At 34.8% G+C, this 15,266-nt stretch overlaps 1 protein-coding gene across 4 annotated transcripts in view; it reads right to left on the reverse strand.

Moving 5' to 3' along the window:
• Positions 1-15,266, reverse strand: part of LOC150109060 (uncharacterized) — a 339,899-nt gene that overhangs the window by 178,288 nt on the left and 146,345 nt on the right. For all 4 annotated transcript variants that reach the window (XM_090405164.1, XM_090405171.1, XM_090405179.1 and 1 more), the window contains exon 7: positions 10,515-10,582. In XM_090405164.1, the coding sequence (XP_090261290.1) occupies positions 10,515-10,582 (68 nt within the window). The remainder of the gene's footprint in view (positions 1-10,514; positions 10,583-15,266) is intronic.

Below are 15,266 nucleotides of genomic sequence, written 5' to 3' on the forward strand. Positions count from 1 at the left end.
AATTCATTAAATTTAATAGATACAAAGAAGATTTTCTTTTTCCTTACGAAACTGTCAAATTTATCCCGAACACCCTGTATATATATATGTTAAAGATACCAAGCAATTTTATAAGCTAGGTTTTTAATCCTTTTTTCCAAGTAAGCAAACAGACAAATAAGTCAAGTTTGTGGCTGCACGTAGTGCAACTCGTTGTAAAGGTGGAGTAAGCTCTGATCACTTTCCTTAGAATTTTCTCCTAATGCAAAGCACATTTCCTTGTGGAGATGTATGATGCTATGCATTAAGGTAATGGTCACTACCCATACCGGTTTTGACCTTTATTGAGGTCTCGTCAGTGGGAGCCAGACCTAGAAAATGCCATGGGTGAAGTAATACAGAACTTATAAATATTTTCCCTAAACTAAGCTTGGTATCTTTAACATAATATATACCCAAGGTAAAAAACTTTCTACATCTTACTCTCATCCTGAGATTTTCATTTAATGAGGTCAAAGCACCTTATGGCAACTTGTTTATGGAAAATATTTATAAGCTCTGTATTACTTCACCCTTGGCATTTTCTAGGTCTGGCTCCCACTGACGAGACCTCAATAAAGGTCGAAACCGGTATTATGGGTAGTGAACATTAAGGGAAATTCTAAGGAAAGTGATCAGAGCTTACTCCACCTTTACAACGAGTTGCCTAGTATTGCACTATGTGCAGCCGCAAACGTGACTGACTTGTCTGTTTGCTTACTTGGGAAAAAGGATTAAAAACCTACCTTATAAAATTGCTTGGTATCTTTAACATAATATATATCCAAGGTAAAAAACTTTCTACACACACACACACACACACACATCACATCTGGATGGGTGTCTAAGTGTGCAGAAAAACAGTTCGCAGAATAAATATGCTTAAATATGGTACTGTATCTTCCTAAAGAACCCTATTCATTTTTGTAAATATTAATATTCCATCAACAGAACCTGTAGTATCAAAGTAAGACAGAATATTTATACCTTTTTAAGACGAAACAGAAATTAGGAAACTCGCCGATCAATAAAATATTACTTTCACCGTCTATGAATAAAAATATTATGAAAATCTATATAAATAATACATAGATCTTCTTCTTCTTAATCTTTCCCTCTTTTACCTTTACGCTGTCAAGGGTTTCTATTCCTTATAACTGCAACCGTTATACAGGGATAAGGTGGTTGGCCTTATGCCTCCCGGTGTATCTCTGTAGAAGCATTATGTTCTCATGGCCGGTTTGCCTGCTAGCGGGAGGAAAAACCCCCAAATAAACTGGGGAAAAAAGCCCTACAGTCCATGCCCAAGACCAGATAACTTGGCTATGTCTGAGAAAGATCCTAAGCTACTCACATCAGCAATGGGAATTGAACCCAGGACACTTCTTTCCCAGGCACATAGTTGCGAAGTGCATAGCCACTCAGCTAACCACAGAGACTAATACATAGATACATAATAAAATTATATTTTGTGAAATTTATCTTGCACTGCATTTACTTTTCATATATGAAAAGTAAATACAGTACTTTTAAATGAAATAAAACTAAAATACTCACAAATATTGCAAATGATAGCAGCCTGCAAGATATCTTTATTATGCAGGAAAAGTGCAGTGATTCTCAAAATACACGTGCATTCAATACTGAAGCATGTCACCTTCTGAATTAGTTCAGATAAAAAATATATCACACTTGGATGGATGTAAATGCGCAAAACAGAAAAATAGTGAATAGTTAGAAGAATAAATATTCTTAAATATTTTGTTCTCCCTAATAACTATTCTAACTATTAATACAACAGTTAATAAGAATATATTCTTAAATATAGTGCTCTTTCTCCCTATCCCAGTTCTGGAACAATTAACGTTCCATCTACAGAGCCTGTAGTAAGAAAGAATATTAATAACTTTATACAGAATAAAAAATTTTACAACACTAAGTATAATCAAAATAATACATAAAATATATATATATATATATATATTTTTTTTTTCATATATGGGAATGTCATGAAATAGGATTTCAAATTTTCTTGTGAAGAATTGTCCGGACATGCTTTCCTATAGGTAGTTTTATATTAAACATAATGCATTAATAAGAATAATAATAGAAAAAAAGGCCTATGTGTTATAAGAAAATATGTGTTATACAGGTATACCACCAATTTTCTGGCAATGGATGGTCCAGCAACTCCTTGAGTCTGACAAAATTACAAGAGTGCACTTGAAATTTCGGAGACCACCCAATTACCAAACTGGACTGTCATAGATGGCAATGTGTGTGTGCATGGGCAAGTTCACATTAGTGGTAGTGGTGTCAAGAATGAGTCCATATCCATTTGCACTGTATCATTTATACTGATGTATTTCATTCAAGGGGTGCTTAAGGGTCAAAGCTGTATAACTGAGAGGAGACCTCCACATAGCCTTTAAAGGAATGCGGAGAACCGACCAGGGCTTCTGACCTAATGTCCAATCCTCACCTTCTCGTGGTGCACCCTGTTGGGTATCTACTTTGATACTGAACGAACGAGGATGGGCTGGCAATTTGGGATTTAGCCGACCAAATTGTATTCTTATTGGTTAAACAAAAATAAAAAATGATGGTACAACATGACAAAATTTCATGCCGGCTGGGGCGTCGCCCGGTTAAACAAGGCCCCCGTTGTTTTCGCCAGGGAACCAGGGCGAACAGCGAAAAGTCAGCTACTGGAACAAATCTGAAAACAAACCCCAACTCAACATCACCAGAGTTAAAGATCGGTACTATCAACGTAAGAAGCCTGAATGGCAAAGAAATGGAGCTAGCTGAGGAATTAGATAAGTACCAGATCGACATAATAGGGGTGACTGAAACAAAAAAGACCAAAACTGGTGAGATCTTTCTGAGCAATAAATACAAAATGTTATATTCAGGCAATAACAATCAAGGAAAAGAAGGAGTAGCCATAGTATTCAACACAAAATACGAGGCTAATCTTCTTGAATGGCAGTCAGTCTCAAGTAGAGTAATGTGGGCAAATATGAGAATGGGGAACTGGACAATGAGACTTATTTGTGCCTATGGTCCCACAGAAGGTTCTACTAAGGTAGAAGTGGAGGAATTTTTTGAGGCTTTAGAAAAAGCAACTGACACAATGAAAAAGGAAAAGTTGGTCCTTGTTGGGGATCTAAATAGTAGGGTAGGAAATGATTGTGAGACATACAAAAATATTTTGGGAAAATTTGGAGAAAAGAGCAAAGCTAATAATAATGGCAAATATCTGTTGGATTTCTGCTCAGGACATGGACTGGTTATTACTAACACCATGTTCCAACATAAAAATGTGCACAAATTCACATGGAGAGAAGAGGCTAGGAATAAGAAAAGTCTCATTGACTATGTTATTGTTGATAGTGATGTTTTCTCCCTGGTGCAGGACACCAGAGTGTACAGAGGATTTGAAATTGGAAGTGATCACTATTTAGTCTTGAGCAGGATAAAATTGAATTTCATATTGAAAAGAATAACATGTAAGAAAGTTTTAAAGCGAATAAAAGTTGAGCAGCTCTCAGATGTAAACTGTAGACTAAAATACAGAAATATTATTGAAAAGAAAATGAAAGAGTTTGAGAACAGGAATCAAACCTTGGAGATTCAGTGGCAAACTCTGAAGGAAACATTGATTGATTCTGCCAGAGAGGCATGTGGTGAGGTTGTGTGCAAAGATAAAAAAATCAGAACTCCCTGGTGGACACAGGAAGTTAAAGAGGCAGTGAAGGAAAAGAAGAAAGCATATCAAAAGTTCCTGGCAAATAAGTCAGCTTTTACTTTTACAGAATACAGAGACAAATGTAAGAAAGCTAAACAGTGTGTAAAACTAGCTAAACAAAATTCATGGGAGGACTTTGGCAAGAATATAGAAAATAAATATCAAGAAGGTGGCAAAATATTCTGGAGGTTGTTGAAGAAGCTTAGGAATGGAGGAAAGAGTGCTGTAAAAGGAATTAGAGATGATAAAGGTGAAATGAAAACAGGAGAAAAAGATATCCTTGAAGTATGGAGTAATTACTTTGAAAAACTGCTAAATGAAACAAGCAGTGATGACAGCACAGTGATAAAAAACACTGACCAGGCATGCAGTCAGGAATACATATCCATACTTGAAGTAGAAAAAGCCATCAAAGGCTTGAAATGTGGAAAGGCAGCAGGAGTAGATGATATTCGACCAGAAATGCTGAAGTATGGTGGTATAAGAGTCTTACAGTGGCTGCACTGCATAGTTCAGAAAGCCTGGACAGAGGGACGAATTCCTGATGATTGGAGAAGAGCTGTAATAGTACCCATATATAAAAAGGGAAATAAAACTGAATGTGAGAATTACAGAGGTATTTCCCTACTGAGTGTTCCTGGCAAGATCTATGCAAGTATACTTGAGAAACGGTTGAGAAGAATTGTGGAAGAAAAGCTTGGTGAAGAACAAGCTGGATTCAGGCCAAATAGAGGCTGTCAGGATCAGATCTTCACTTTACGACAAATAGTCGAGAAAGCATGGGAATATAACAAAGATCTGTATTTAAGTTTTGTCGATTTGGAAAAGGCATATGACAAGGTGCCAAGAGAGAAGCTATTCAATACGCTGCAGTTATATGGTGTCAATGGGGCATTATATCAAGCAATACTTAGTCTTTATTTGAGTTGTGAGTCAGCAGTTAGAATTGAAGGAAGTACAGGAAGATGGTTTAATGTTAAATCTGGTGTGAGACAAGGATGTACATTATCCCCTCTGTTATTCATTATCTATATGGATCACATTATGAAGGAATGTGGTATTAAACCTGATATCAAAATTGGAGATGTTAATGTCAGCTCTTTGCTTTATGCGGATGATGTTATACTTCTAAATAAATCCGCTACAAGTCTGCAAGATTCTCTGACTAAATTGAATAGCTGTTGTAATAGATATGGTATGAAGGTCAGCAATAAAAAGACAAAGACAATGAAAATAGGCAGAATCATTGAAAATATCAACTGTGTTGTGAATGGAGAACCTGTGGAACAAGTAAAACATTTCAGCTACTTAGGCACAATTTTTACTGAAGATGGTAAACTAAATATAGAAATAGACAACAGAATCAGCAAAGCTGGTATCGTGGGAAGTCAATTGAATAAATTCGTATGGAATAAGAAAGAAATTAGTCGGAACACTAAATTAGCTGTATACAAGACTGTGTTCAAACCAATTTTAACTTATGGATCTGAGAGCTGGGTCAGAAGTAAAACACTTGACCAAAGACTAGAGACAGCAGATATGAGAGTCCTGAGAAAGATTAGAGGCGTGAACAGATGGCATCAATGGCAATATCATATTAAAAATGAGGATATTAGGAAAGAACTTGACATTGTCAGCATCCAGGAATGCGTTAGCAGAGCTAATCTCAGATGGTATGGTCACTTAAATAGAATGGGAGAGGAAAGATTAGCAAAACAAGTATTCTCTGCCAGGTTGGCAGGAAAACGACCCAGAGGAAGACCAAGATATAGGTGGATTGATACGGTACAAAGTGCCTTAGACGATAGAAATATAAGATCTGATAATGTTGGAGTCTTGACAAGTAACAGACTGATTTGGAGGAAAATTGTAGATAGGAAGTTAGTAATGATGTAATTTTTTCATGTAGTACTGTCATATCCTGTACACCCCTTGAGGGTACATGACAGGAATTTGATGATGATGATGATGGTATTTCATTCACTTAATTCAGATTCAATTTACGTTTAATATTTAAATTTTTAGTCATCCATGGTACTTTCAAGACATAGGAGGGGAATAATTAACGAGTGAGAGGTGTAACGCTAAATTATTATAGAGTATTCTGATGGGGGGGGGGAGTGTTCAGTTAATATCTTGTTCATAAGGAACAAGCCTTACATTAATTAAACATGGTTCGAGAAAATGCAGTCTATAACAGTAAGCCCTTTCAAGTTTATCTTATCAATATCTAGTCTGAATTAGATTTTAGGAACTGAGATGGGCAGATGGGAGACAAAAGAGAAAATATCAAAAATCTATTCAACCTTTCTCAGATTCTAAATGGGAGGGAGTGTGCATGTGAGGCACATAAACTAAAAGCATCTAGATTGGTTAAAATCATAACAAGAGCTTCTGAAATTATAATGCATAATATCAATTATTTGAATCTGTTCAGTTTGTTGAATGTGTTTGATGAAGTAACATGGATGGATTTCTTAGTAATACTCTTAAGGTTATAGAATCTGCAATGTTACAGTAAATAATAGGTATAAACATAACAGAAAAGCAAATAATTTGCCTACAGATGGCACTGATATGATATTGGTGTTGGTGACCTTTTGTAATTGGGTGAAATATATATACAGAGTGGTTTAAAATTCCACGTACAAACTTCGAGGGGGAGGTAGAGAACATCAAAATCACCCATATTCACATAGGAAAGCATGACTGGAAACGCCACTGGAAGGTACACAAAGATACAGAAATAACACAAATCAGTAAGTAGTGTAAAAACTTTATTAGGAATAACTGAACAGTTCAACAGTAGTTGGATACATAATATGGTTTCACATCAGGTGCTCAAAGTTACGACCATTAGCAGTGATGCATGCCTGATAGTGACGATGCATTGCATGCCGTACATTTTCAAAAATACCTGGAGTTTCCCGGATATTAGCGCCGATGGCGATTCTTGCCAAGAGGTCCATGTCAGAGGCAACAGGCGTTTCATACACCATGGCTTTAAGGGTCCCCACAGAAAGAAATCAATGCTCGATAAATCAGGTGAGCATGGGGGGGACAATGTGATGGGTCCACCACGCCCAATCCATCAAGCCCCAAAGGACCTGTCAAATACTGATGCAGAGAAATGCCAAAATGGGCTGGAGCCTCACCATGTTGGAACCACATCTGTCAATGCACAGTCATTGGAACACTGTTCAGTAAATCTGGCAGAACTTCTGGGAGTCCAGTCGGGGTGGTAACAGGTATGGGCCGAGTAAACAGTCAGCGATGATACCTGCTCATACATTAATGGTGAAGCATTGTTGGGCAGAATGCGATCGCATAACGTGTGGGTTCTCATGGGATCACACATGAGCATTGTGGTGATTGAAGACCCCTTCACGGGTAAATGAAGCTTCATCCGTGAATAAAACACAAGTTGGAAAATCCGGGTCTACGGCACTTTTATGCAGAAACCACTGCACGAATTCCACATGCCGAGGATAATCTTCGGCCATCAGTAACTGGACCCATTGCAGATGAAATGGATGTAAGGACTCAGAGTGCAAAACATGCAATACACTGGATTGAGATACTCCTATAGCAGAGGCAAAGGCACGTGTGCTTGTCTCTGGATTATTGTCCATTGAATGCAACACCTCCTCTTCCATGGCGGGATTTCGTGCCGATCGTAGCCGCCCACTATCATGCCTGCGATCCCTGAATGATCCATAGTCACACAAATTCTCTTGCAAATGCGCAAACATTTGGTGATGGGATACACATCTGTTTGTGTACCTTTTGCGATACATTCGTACAGCAGCTCATCCATTACCGTCACCTAGTAAACGAGCTGCATGTCTGCCATCTCAGCATTCGTAAAACGATGCATGTTCTTCGTACGACGTCGAAAGCTTGAATGAGGAAGCCCCAATTGCTCACCTGGAGTGCTGGCAAACAGCACTACTTATCACTTTCAGGTGGCGTTTCTGGTCATGCTTTCCTGTGTGAATATGGTTGATTTTGATGTTCTCTACCTCCCCCTCAAAGTTAGTACATGGAATTTTGAACCGGCCTGTATATTTATATTTCATATACACATATATACAGTCATACTCCAAAGTTACGCAGTAGGTGGGACCAACAAAAAGCACGTAAGTCGAATTCGCATAACTCAGGGTATAATTTTGCATGTAATTTATATATACAAACATACAAAATATTAGTTATTTGGGACCAAAGGTTTACAAAAGCACCTATATTTTTTAAGAAATATAATCATAATTGTAGTTTTTCATACATAAAAAAAAGAAAGTTATTTCAATGTCAATGGTTTCATAAAATCTAATAGATTCGTCTGACAGCATGTCTTTTTCTTTCACGCAAAATTTCTTCATAGCAAGCTAATGATTTTTTTATTCCTTGCCTTGTGGCTGCAATTCATTCCTCGCTAGATTCTATGTCCTCCAAAATCTGTAAACCTTTCTTTTATGATTGTTCTTACTGTGGATTCCTGTAGATCGAACTTTTTTGCTAGCTCACAAATTTTCATTCCGCTTTCAAAATCTTTAATAATGTTAAGTTTTGTTTCCAAAGTCAATGTCTTTCTTTTCTTGCTAGCTGTAGAAGAACCGGACTTGCTTCTTTTGGACAACATTTTAACACAAAAAATAATGTGATGAAATTTTTATCAAGAACATAGCATTAAACAATCGCAAGGTTTGTAGACTATAAAAATGGTGTATGAATGGAGACCGTGCAAAACACGTCAGTGCTTGTTCACAGCATGTGCGACACTGGCGAATGTGGCCGGCACCGGAAAGATACGACTAGCGGTGAGCGTGAAGCAGGAAGGGAATATGTACATATAAGAAACCGCGTAACACTGGATTCGCGTAAGTCGGGGTATTATTGTATATATATATATATGTGTGTGTGTGTGTGTTTGTCTATTATGTCTGCTTGTCTATTATGTTTATACCTATTATTTACTGTAACATTGCAGATTCTATAAACCTTAAGCATATTACTAAGAAGTCCATCCATGTTATTTCATCAAACATATTCAACAAACAGAACAGATTCAGACTCCTCTCCAGGAGTTAAAGCAGACTGAAAGCAATCCAATTAAAAATTTGCCTATAAAAAGGAACCCATAGAGTTGGGTATGGGTTAATTTTGGTAGCTCAGCTGTTGGATTTCACTACTTAGAAGATTATTTGGTGCAAACAATAACCACTGAGAAATATGTGGGATGAGTGTGCAACTTTGAGTTTATACTAAATGAAGCAGGATGATTTTCTAAAAATGGAAAGATGTAAATCAGGAACAGAACATAAAGATTTCGATATACAGAATGTTGCTTTAATGACAGTCTGGAAATACAATGGCCATGAATTTCTTAATTTTTTTGTTAATGAGGTTATGGTACAAAGATATATACTGAAAAACATTAAGTTGAGAACAAAGCGAAAATTTTTTTTTTCACCTTTTTGTGATAAATATTTTAGAGTTTGTTCTTTTGTCTTATAAAGAAAACAAAGTGAAGGCATTTTTATATAACGAAATCTGTGGTGAATTCATCACTAAAAACACATGTAATAACCACAGTAATGGCTATTTAATTCGTAAATATTTCATCCCAAGTATCTTGGGACATCATCAGTAGAGTAGTTCAAACAATTTTAGGAATAACATACAGTTAGGGTGCATGATTATAATGGAATCTCAATATACGTGCAGTAACGTGTTATAGAAGTAAATTAAATATAACTGAAAAAAAAAAAGATCCATTGGGAGAAGTCGAAACTTTTACACAGATCTTTATATAAATACGAACGTTTATATAAAGAAAGTGCTGAAGCCCTACTACACAGACCAATTTAAACCGCAATGATGTTCTTACTATTCCTAAAGCATGGGAAATTGTCAAAATTGTGTAAAATAATTTTTATATAATCAGAATATCAGAATAATACAGGTTATGATTCCAGTATGAGACATTGGTTATATATATATATATATATTTTTTTTTTCAGTTATATTTAATTTACTTCTATAACACGTTATTGCATGCATATTGAGATTCCGTTGTAATCATGCACCCTAACTGTATGTTATTCCTAGTATTGTTTGAACTACTGTACTGTACTGTACTGATGATGTCCTAAGATATTTGGGATGAAATATTTATGAATTAAATAGTCATTACTGTGGTTATTACGTCGTAATAACCACAGTAATAGTCATTACTGTGGTTATTACGACGGTAATATTCCATCTATTACAAAAATAGATGGAATAGCAATACTGAATATTAAACATACAGTAACATGAAGGTATAAACATACAGCAATTCTATATAACCAAAAACACTGTTTTTAGTGATGAAAGTGAAGGCATGAAAGGTAAATACAAGTATAGCAAAAATCTGCTATCAACATGATTTCCATAAAATACAAGGTAATGAAAGGAGAGGGATTTTAATCAATTCTGATCCTCCCACTTATGCAGGTATGCTCTTGGCTTTAACCATTGGCACATCAGAATAATACAGGTTATGATTCCAGTATGAGACATTGGTTAAAGCCAAGAGCATACATGTGTTGGTGAGAGGGGGGGGGGATAAAATTGATTAAAATGCTCATCTGATGATTACTAAATAAAAATTTCAATATCAAGAATGTATCTTTTCTTTTCTCATTATTTATTAGAACATGAAAATTCTATTTCATTAACAATGCAATTATCAAGAACTCACCTTGGCTTCTGTGATAACCACCAAATATTTGATTTATAATTGTTGTTTCTTTGCTGGCAGGATCCAACCTTAAGAGAATTAGACAGGATCAGATATATAAAGTAATTAAGAAGCACAGAATTCAAATTAACTTTTAATGAATTTAAAAGTATAGTGGCAGTTATTTTCAGTAAGAAGGTTGCATGAATGTTACAATCCAGAAAAAAAAAAAACTTCTGATTTATTCTGAATCATTCAGTTCTACTTTGAAACCACTCTCTGGTACTCGCAAAACTAGTGATAATGTCAAATTCATAATTTGACATCAGCACTATTGAAATAAATGACCTGCGGGTTACCTTTTGTGGTGTGGCAAAGTACTGTTTCCATCTATTCTTGCCACTTAGCCACATGTCACAGTGGGAATAGGCAAAAATAGATGGAATAGCAATACTGAATATTAAACATACAGTAACATGAAGGTATAAAAATACAGCAATTCTATATAACCAAAAACACTGTGTGCTGTTTTCCATATTTCAATGTGCTATTTTTGGCCTTTATTGCTGCAGAACAACTGTGGGATGTTGGAGAGATTACTTACAATGTCTGTAAACTTGTTACCGACATGGTATGTAATGAGAGAGAGAGAGAGAGAGAAATACAGGAAATGATAACATGAGATTGACACCTTCTTTCCTATTGCTTTACTCATCAAATGCCAGCGATGATCTGCAGGATTAAGATTTGAGAGTTACCAAGCTACAGTGGCATTCAGATATTTTGTCTCTTCTCTTCTCTCCAGGTATTCTTTAACCTAAAAAAGGAGGAAGAGAGGACAGGATGTTAGTGGAAATGCAAAAATAACCTATACATTTTAGTTAATAATTAATGGAAGTGTCAGTATGAAACAATGCTGACCTTTCTTAGTTTGATGGAGTTTTGCAAGGTTACCCTGAAATACAATTTTCAAAAGCACAAAACTATTCAGTCATGGATGATAGAGCCTTTCTTTTCAGAATATTAATGTAGACATCAGATTTGCATGTTCCTTGGAAGGGATGGGGTTGACCAATCCAATTACTCAAAATGGAAATGGTAATTCACCCAAACCATGTGGGAAAACAGTAAGGTGAACTGTAAACTCATCTGGAAAAAAATTAGTTCCACTGATCTGAACCCTTCGCTTACATATTCTTATGCCTATTTTAAACGCAACATGCATGGTTTTAGTAATTATTTTGTATTTTTTGAGACAACTAGCCTTCTACTTACTATCCAGTAACCAATATCTAACAGCCACTTCTTGTTGTGATTCATCACCTAACTTCCTACTAACATTCCAGTTAATCTGATGTAGTCTTATAACTATATAGTGATAATTAATTCACATACATCCTGCTTCTTTATAGAAATTCCTCGTGTTGGAGGCTAAACAAAGTAAAACAGCACTAAGAAAGGATTAAAACTATTATTTAATTCTGCCAATATTTCGTATCAGTCACTGAGATATCATCAGGGAGTATACAATGAGACTTGTAACACACACACAGGTAATACAAAACTAAGTGAGATATGTGGACAAAAGAGCAGAGTCCTAACTGGGTGAAGTGGCTCTGTGGACACCTGTTAGCAGCCTAAGTTGTAAAGTATGATCTCGAAATATTAGTGTTTCTCATATTTTGGGAAGGTTAATGCAACCCTTCAGTTCTTGTCCAAATCAAATATATGGGTTATCAAAAATACACATACCCAATTTCACCCTAAGACCTATAGTAGATGCTACAGATTTCCTACTATAAATTAGCAAACTCTCTTATCACCCACCCCTGCTCACTGGTCATACCACTTCCTATATTAGAAACTCAATCCATTTTAAAACTTCTGTTGAGAACTTAACATTAAATGATACACATATTTTGGTTAGTTTTGATACATTTCACTGTTCTTGAAAGGTATCTGTGGCATGACTATAAACAACAAATTACACGATAACCACAGCAATTAACTTTAATGAAATGAAAGTACAGATATTTCGTACTTTCATGTATTCAGTATAACATTGATGTTCATTAATTCTTTTTTTTCACAGAATATGGAAAATTATTCTGTGAAAAAACTCTGGATATTTCTCTAAGAAGCACAAAATTTATAAACAGATAACAGCACTTCTATGGATTCCCCCCCCCTTGCTAATTTTTAAACGGAATATTTTGAAAATCAAGCTCTTTACTCATTCTCTTTCATACCTTCTATCAGGTTAAGATATGTGGATGTGTTCTCCATTTGGCCTCATGGCTTAGACACTTTCCCTTCTCACCTGACCTAGGATCCAGATTACCATGTAAAAATAAACTTATAATAGTTTTATTAATAATAGCCTTTCTAGACACCTTGGTAAAATGCCTGCCCAATGGTAATCTGTCCTTTTCATTGTACAGGAAATTCATAACATATGTTACATATACTAATTAATGACTTCCAGATGTAATGAAGCACAAGTCCTTAGTTTCTAGTTAGTGTCAAGTGAGCCACAGATCTTTATGTAAGAGCAACAACATGGGGAATGTTGAGTTTTTTGACTGTATTAAATATTTTCCTGAAGATGCTGTCAGCCAAAGAGACAGCAAAACATGTCACAGAAACATTCAGTTTTAATGAATAAAAAAGTCTATGAATCTATGATTTATACTTGAGGAGAAATAAGAAGTCATTTCTCATGGAGGAGATTGAGCTTGTCAACATTGTAATATGAATGGCTAGAAATAACAGTACGGGTGAAGATATCGGAAGACAAAGGGCATTTCAATAGGTACCATCAGGGGCGGCTCGTGCATAGGCACTGCAGAACTGCAGCACCAAAATTTTTCTCGATATATAAATATATTTATTACTTTATTTATATATCTTGTAATATTTAATTTTATCATCGACAATTCTATACAATTCTCTTATTTTGTATAAAAAAAATAATAAAAATCCATCTTGTAGCACTTAGGAGGGCGAAGGATGCTAGCAGCAGTGTGCTTACCACAGTATCATATTGCTAAGCGTACAAGCATATGCATGTCATAGTGAAATGTGAGCTATTAGCATAATACGACACTGTCCATCGCACAGTTCAACTGTTGTTTATATGCAGTTTGCGCTATTAGAGTGTTCGTAGTGCTTATTGTGTTTACACAGTCTCTTTAAATATTTGGACATTACAACTAAAGCTATAACATTTGTTATAGTTTTTATTTTAGAACATTATAAACAATATTTTTCATGAAACAAAACAAGAAGAATATATTTTATTTTTAAGTAATTTTGAATTATACCAAACTGTATAATTTTATCGATAATAAACAATATTGTTTCATGTTTATTTTTATTTATTTTTTTAAATTTTTACCATAATTTTGATATTTTATCCAAACATATATACACTGTACTTACAGTGCGTATGTATATTTCGAAAGTTGCAGCACCCAGAGTTTCACCCCATGATTTCAAGCCACGAGTCGCCACTGGGTATCATATGAATTTATAAATACATCCTGCAGTTTTATTTATACTTCCAAATATAAAACATATAAAAAGTATGTATAACAGATGATTTATACAAAAGTTGTTGGTATTTTAAATGCAAACATTTACTAAAAATATCGTAGTATCTTAATTTTTATGAACTATTTGTAAATGAAGTCTAAGTCTCTGGAGTATAAGTTTCTTATTTGGGGGTGATCAAGTTTAATGCGAGTCCTAGGGTTGGCCAAGTGGAGAGTATCTCCAATCTGCAACCAATACACTGTGGATTCAAATTCCACTGTAGTATGGATGACTGCAGGTTTAGATTATAAACGATTTTCAATCTGCTGTGAGACCACTACACTGATTACTAAAGGCATGAATTGGATTAAACATTGTATTTGGTCTCTAGAGCAGGTTCCTGAATTATCCCCATCACATATGTCACTAATCTATGGCTTTAAATGTATTGTAAGTTCACAAACTTTCATGGGTGGGATTCAAATATATTAAACAAAAAACAAAAACAGGTTTAAAATTAGCTAAAAATATGTACCATATGAATTTATAAATGCATCTTGCAATTTTAATTTTATACTTCTGAATATAGAATATATGTAAAGTATATATATTTTATACTTTCAAATATAAAAAGTATATTAAGTATATATAAGATGATTTCTACAAAGGTGCTAATATTTAAAATGCAAACATTTAATCAAACATTTAAACACTTATCATTAGAGCTAACAAGCAAAGAGCTTAGCTCTAATGATAAGTGTCTTTCATTTTAACGTGATGTCTTTTCTAAAACAATTACAGAGGTAAAGTGGGACAGGCACATTATAATATCTCAAAAAAAAAAAAAAAAAAAAAAAAAAACCCTTAAATAAAAATTTAATTAAACTAATTAAAGAAAAAAATAAAGAAATACAAAAGCTTTCATTAATTTGTCAATATATCAGTATCAGTAGTTGAGTTGACACCAGCCTAGAACAAACCATGCTATTAAAATGTTTCAACTATGCAATGCCCCAACATATATAGTCAATTTGCATTATACTAAGATCTTAAATACCACAGGAATACTTTGTAGTAGATAGTAAGTGATATTAAATTTTCTTTAGCATAACATTGTTCTTTTGAGACTTCAGTCAGGATTTTTCAGTAGTTTTTTTTTATCTACAATAGTGCGAGTTCACTATTCTAAAGCAGACCTTATGGCCAACATTAAAAATGAAACTAAACTACTGTTGCACA

Source organism: Typopeltis vanoorti, chromosome 2 (genome assembly GCF_054136105.1).
Source record: "Typopeltis vanoorti isolate ZY-2024b chromosome 2, IOZ_Tvanoo_1.0, whole genome shotgun sequence".
NCBI classification, from domain to species: Eukaryota; Metazoa; Arthropoda; class Arachnida; order Uropygi; family Thelyphonidae; genus Typopeltis; species Typopeltis vanoorti.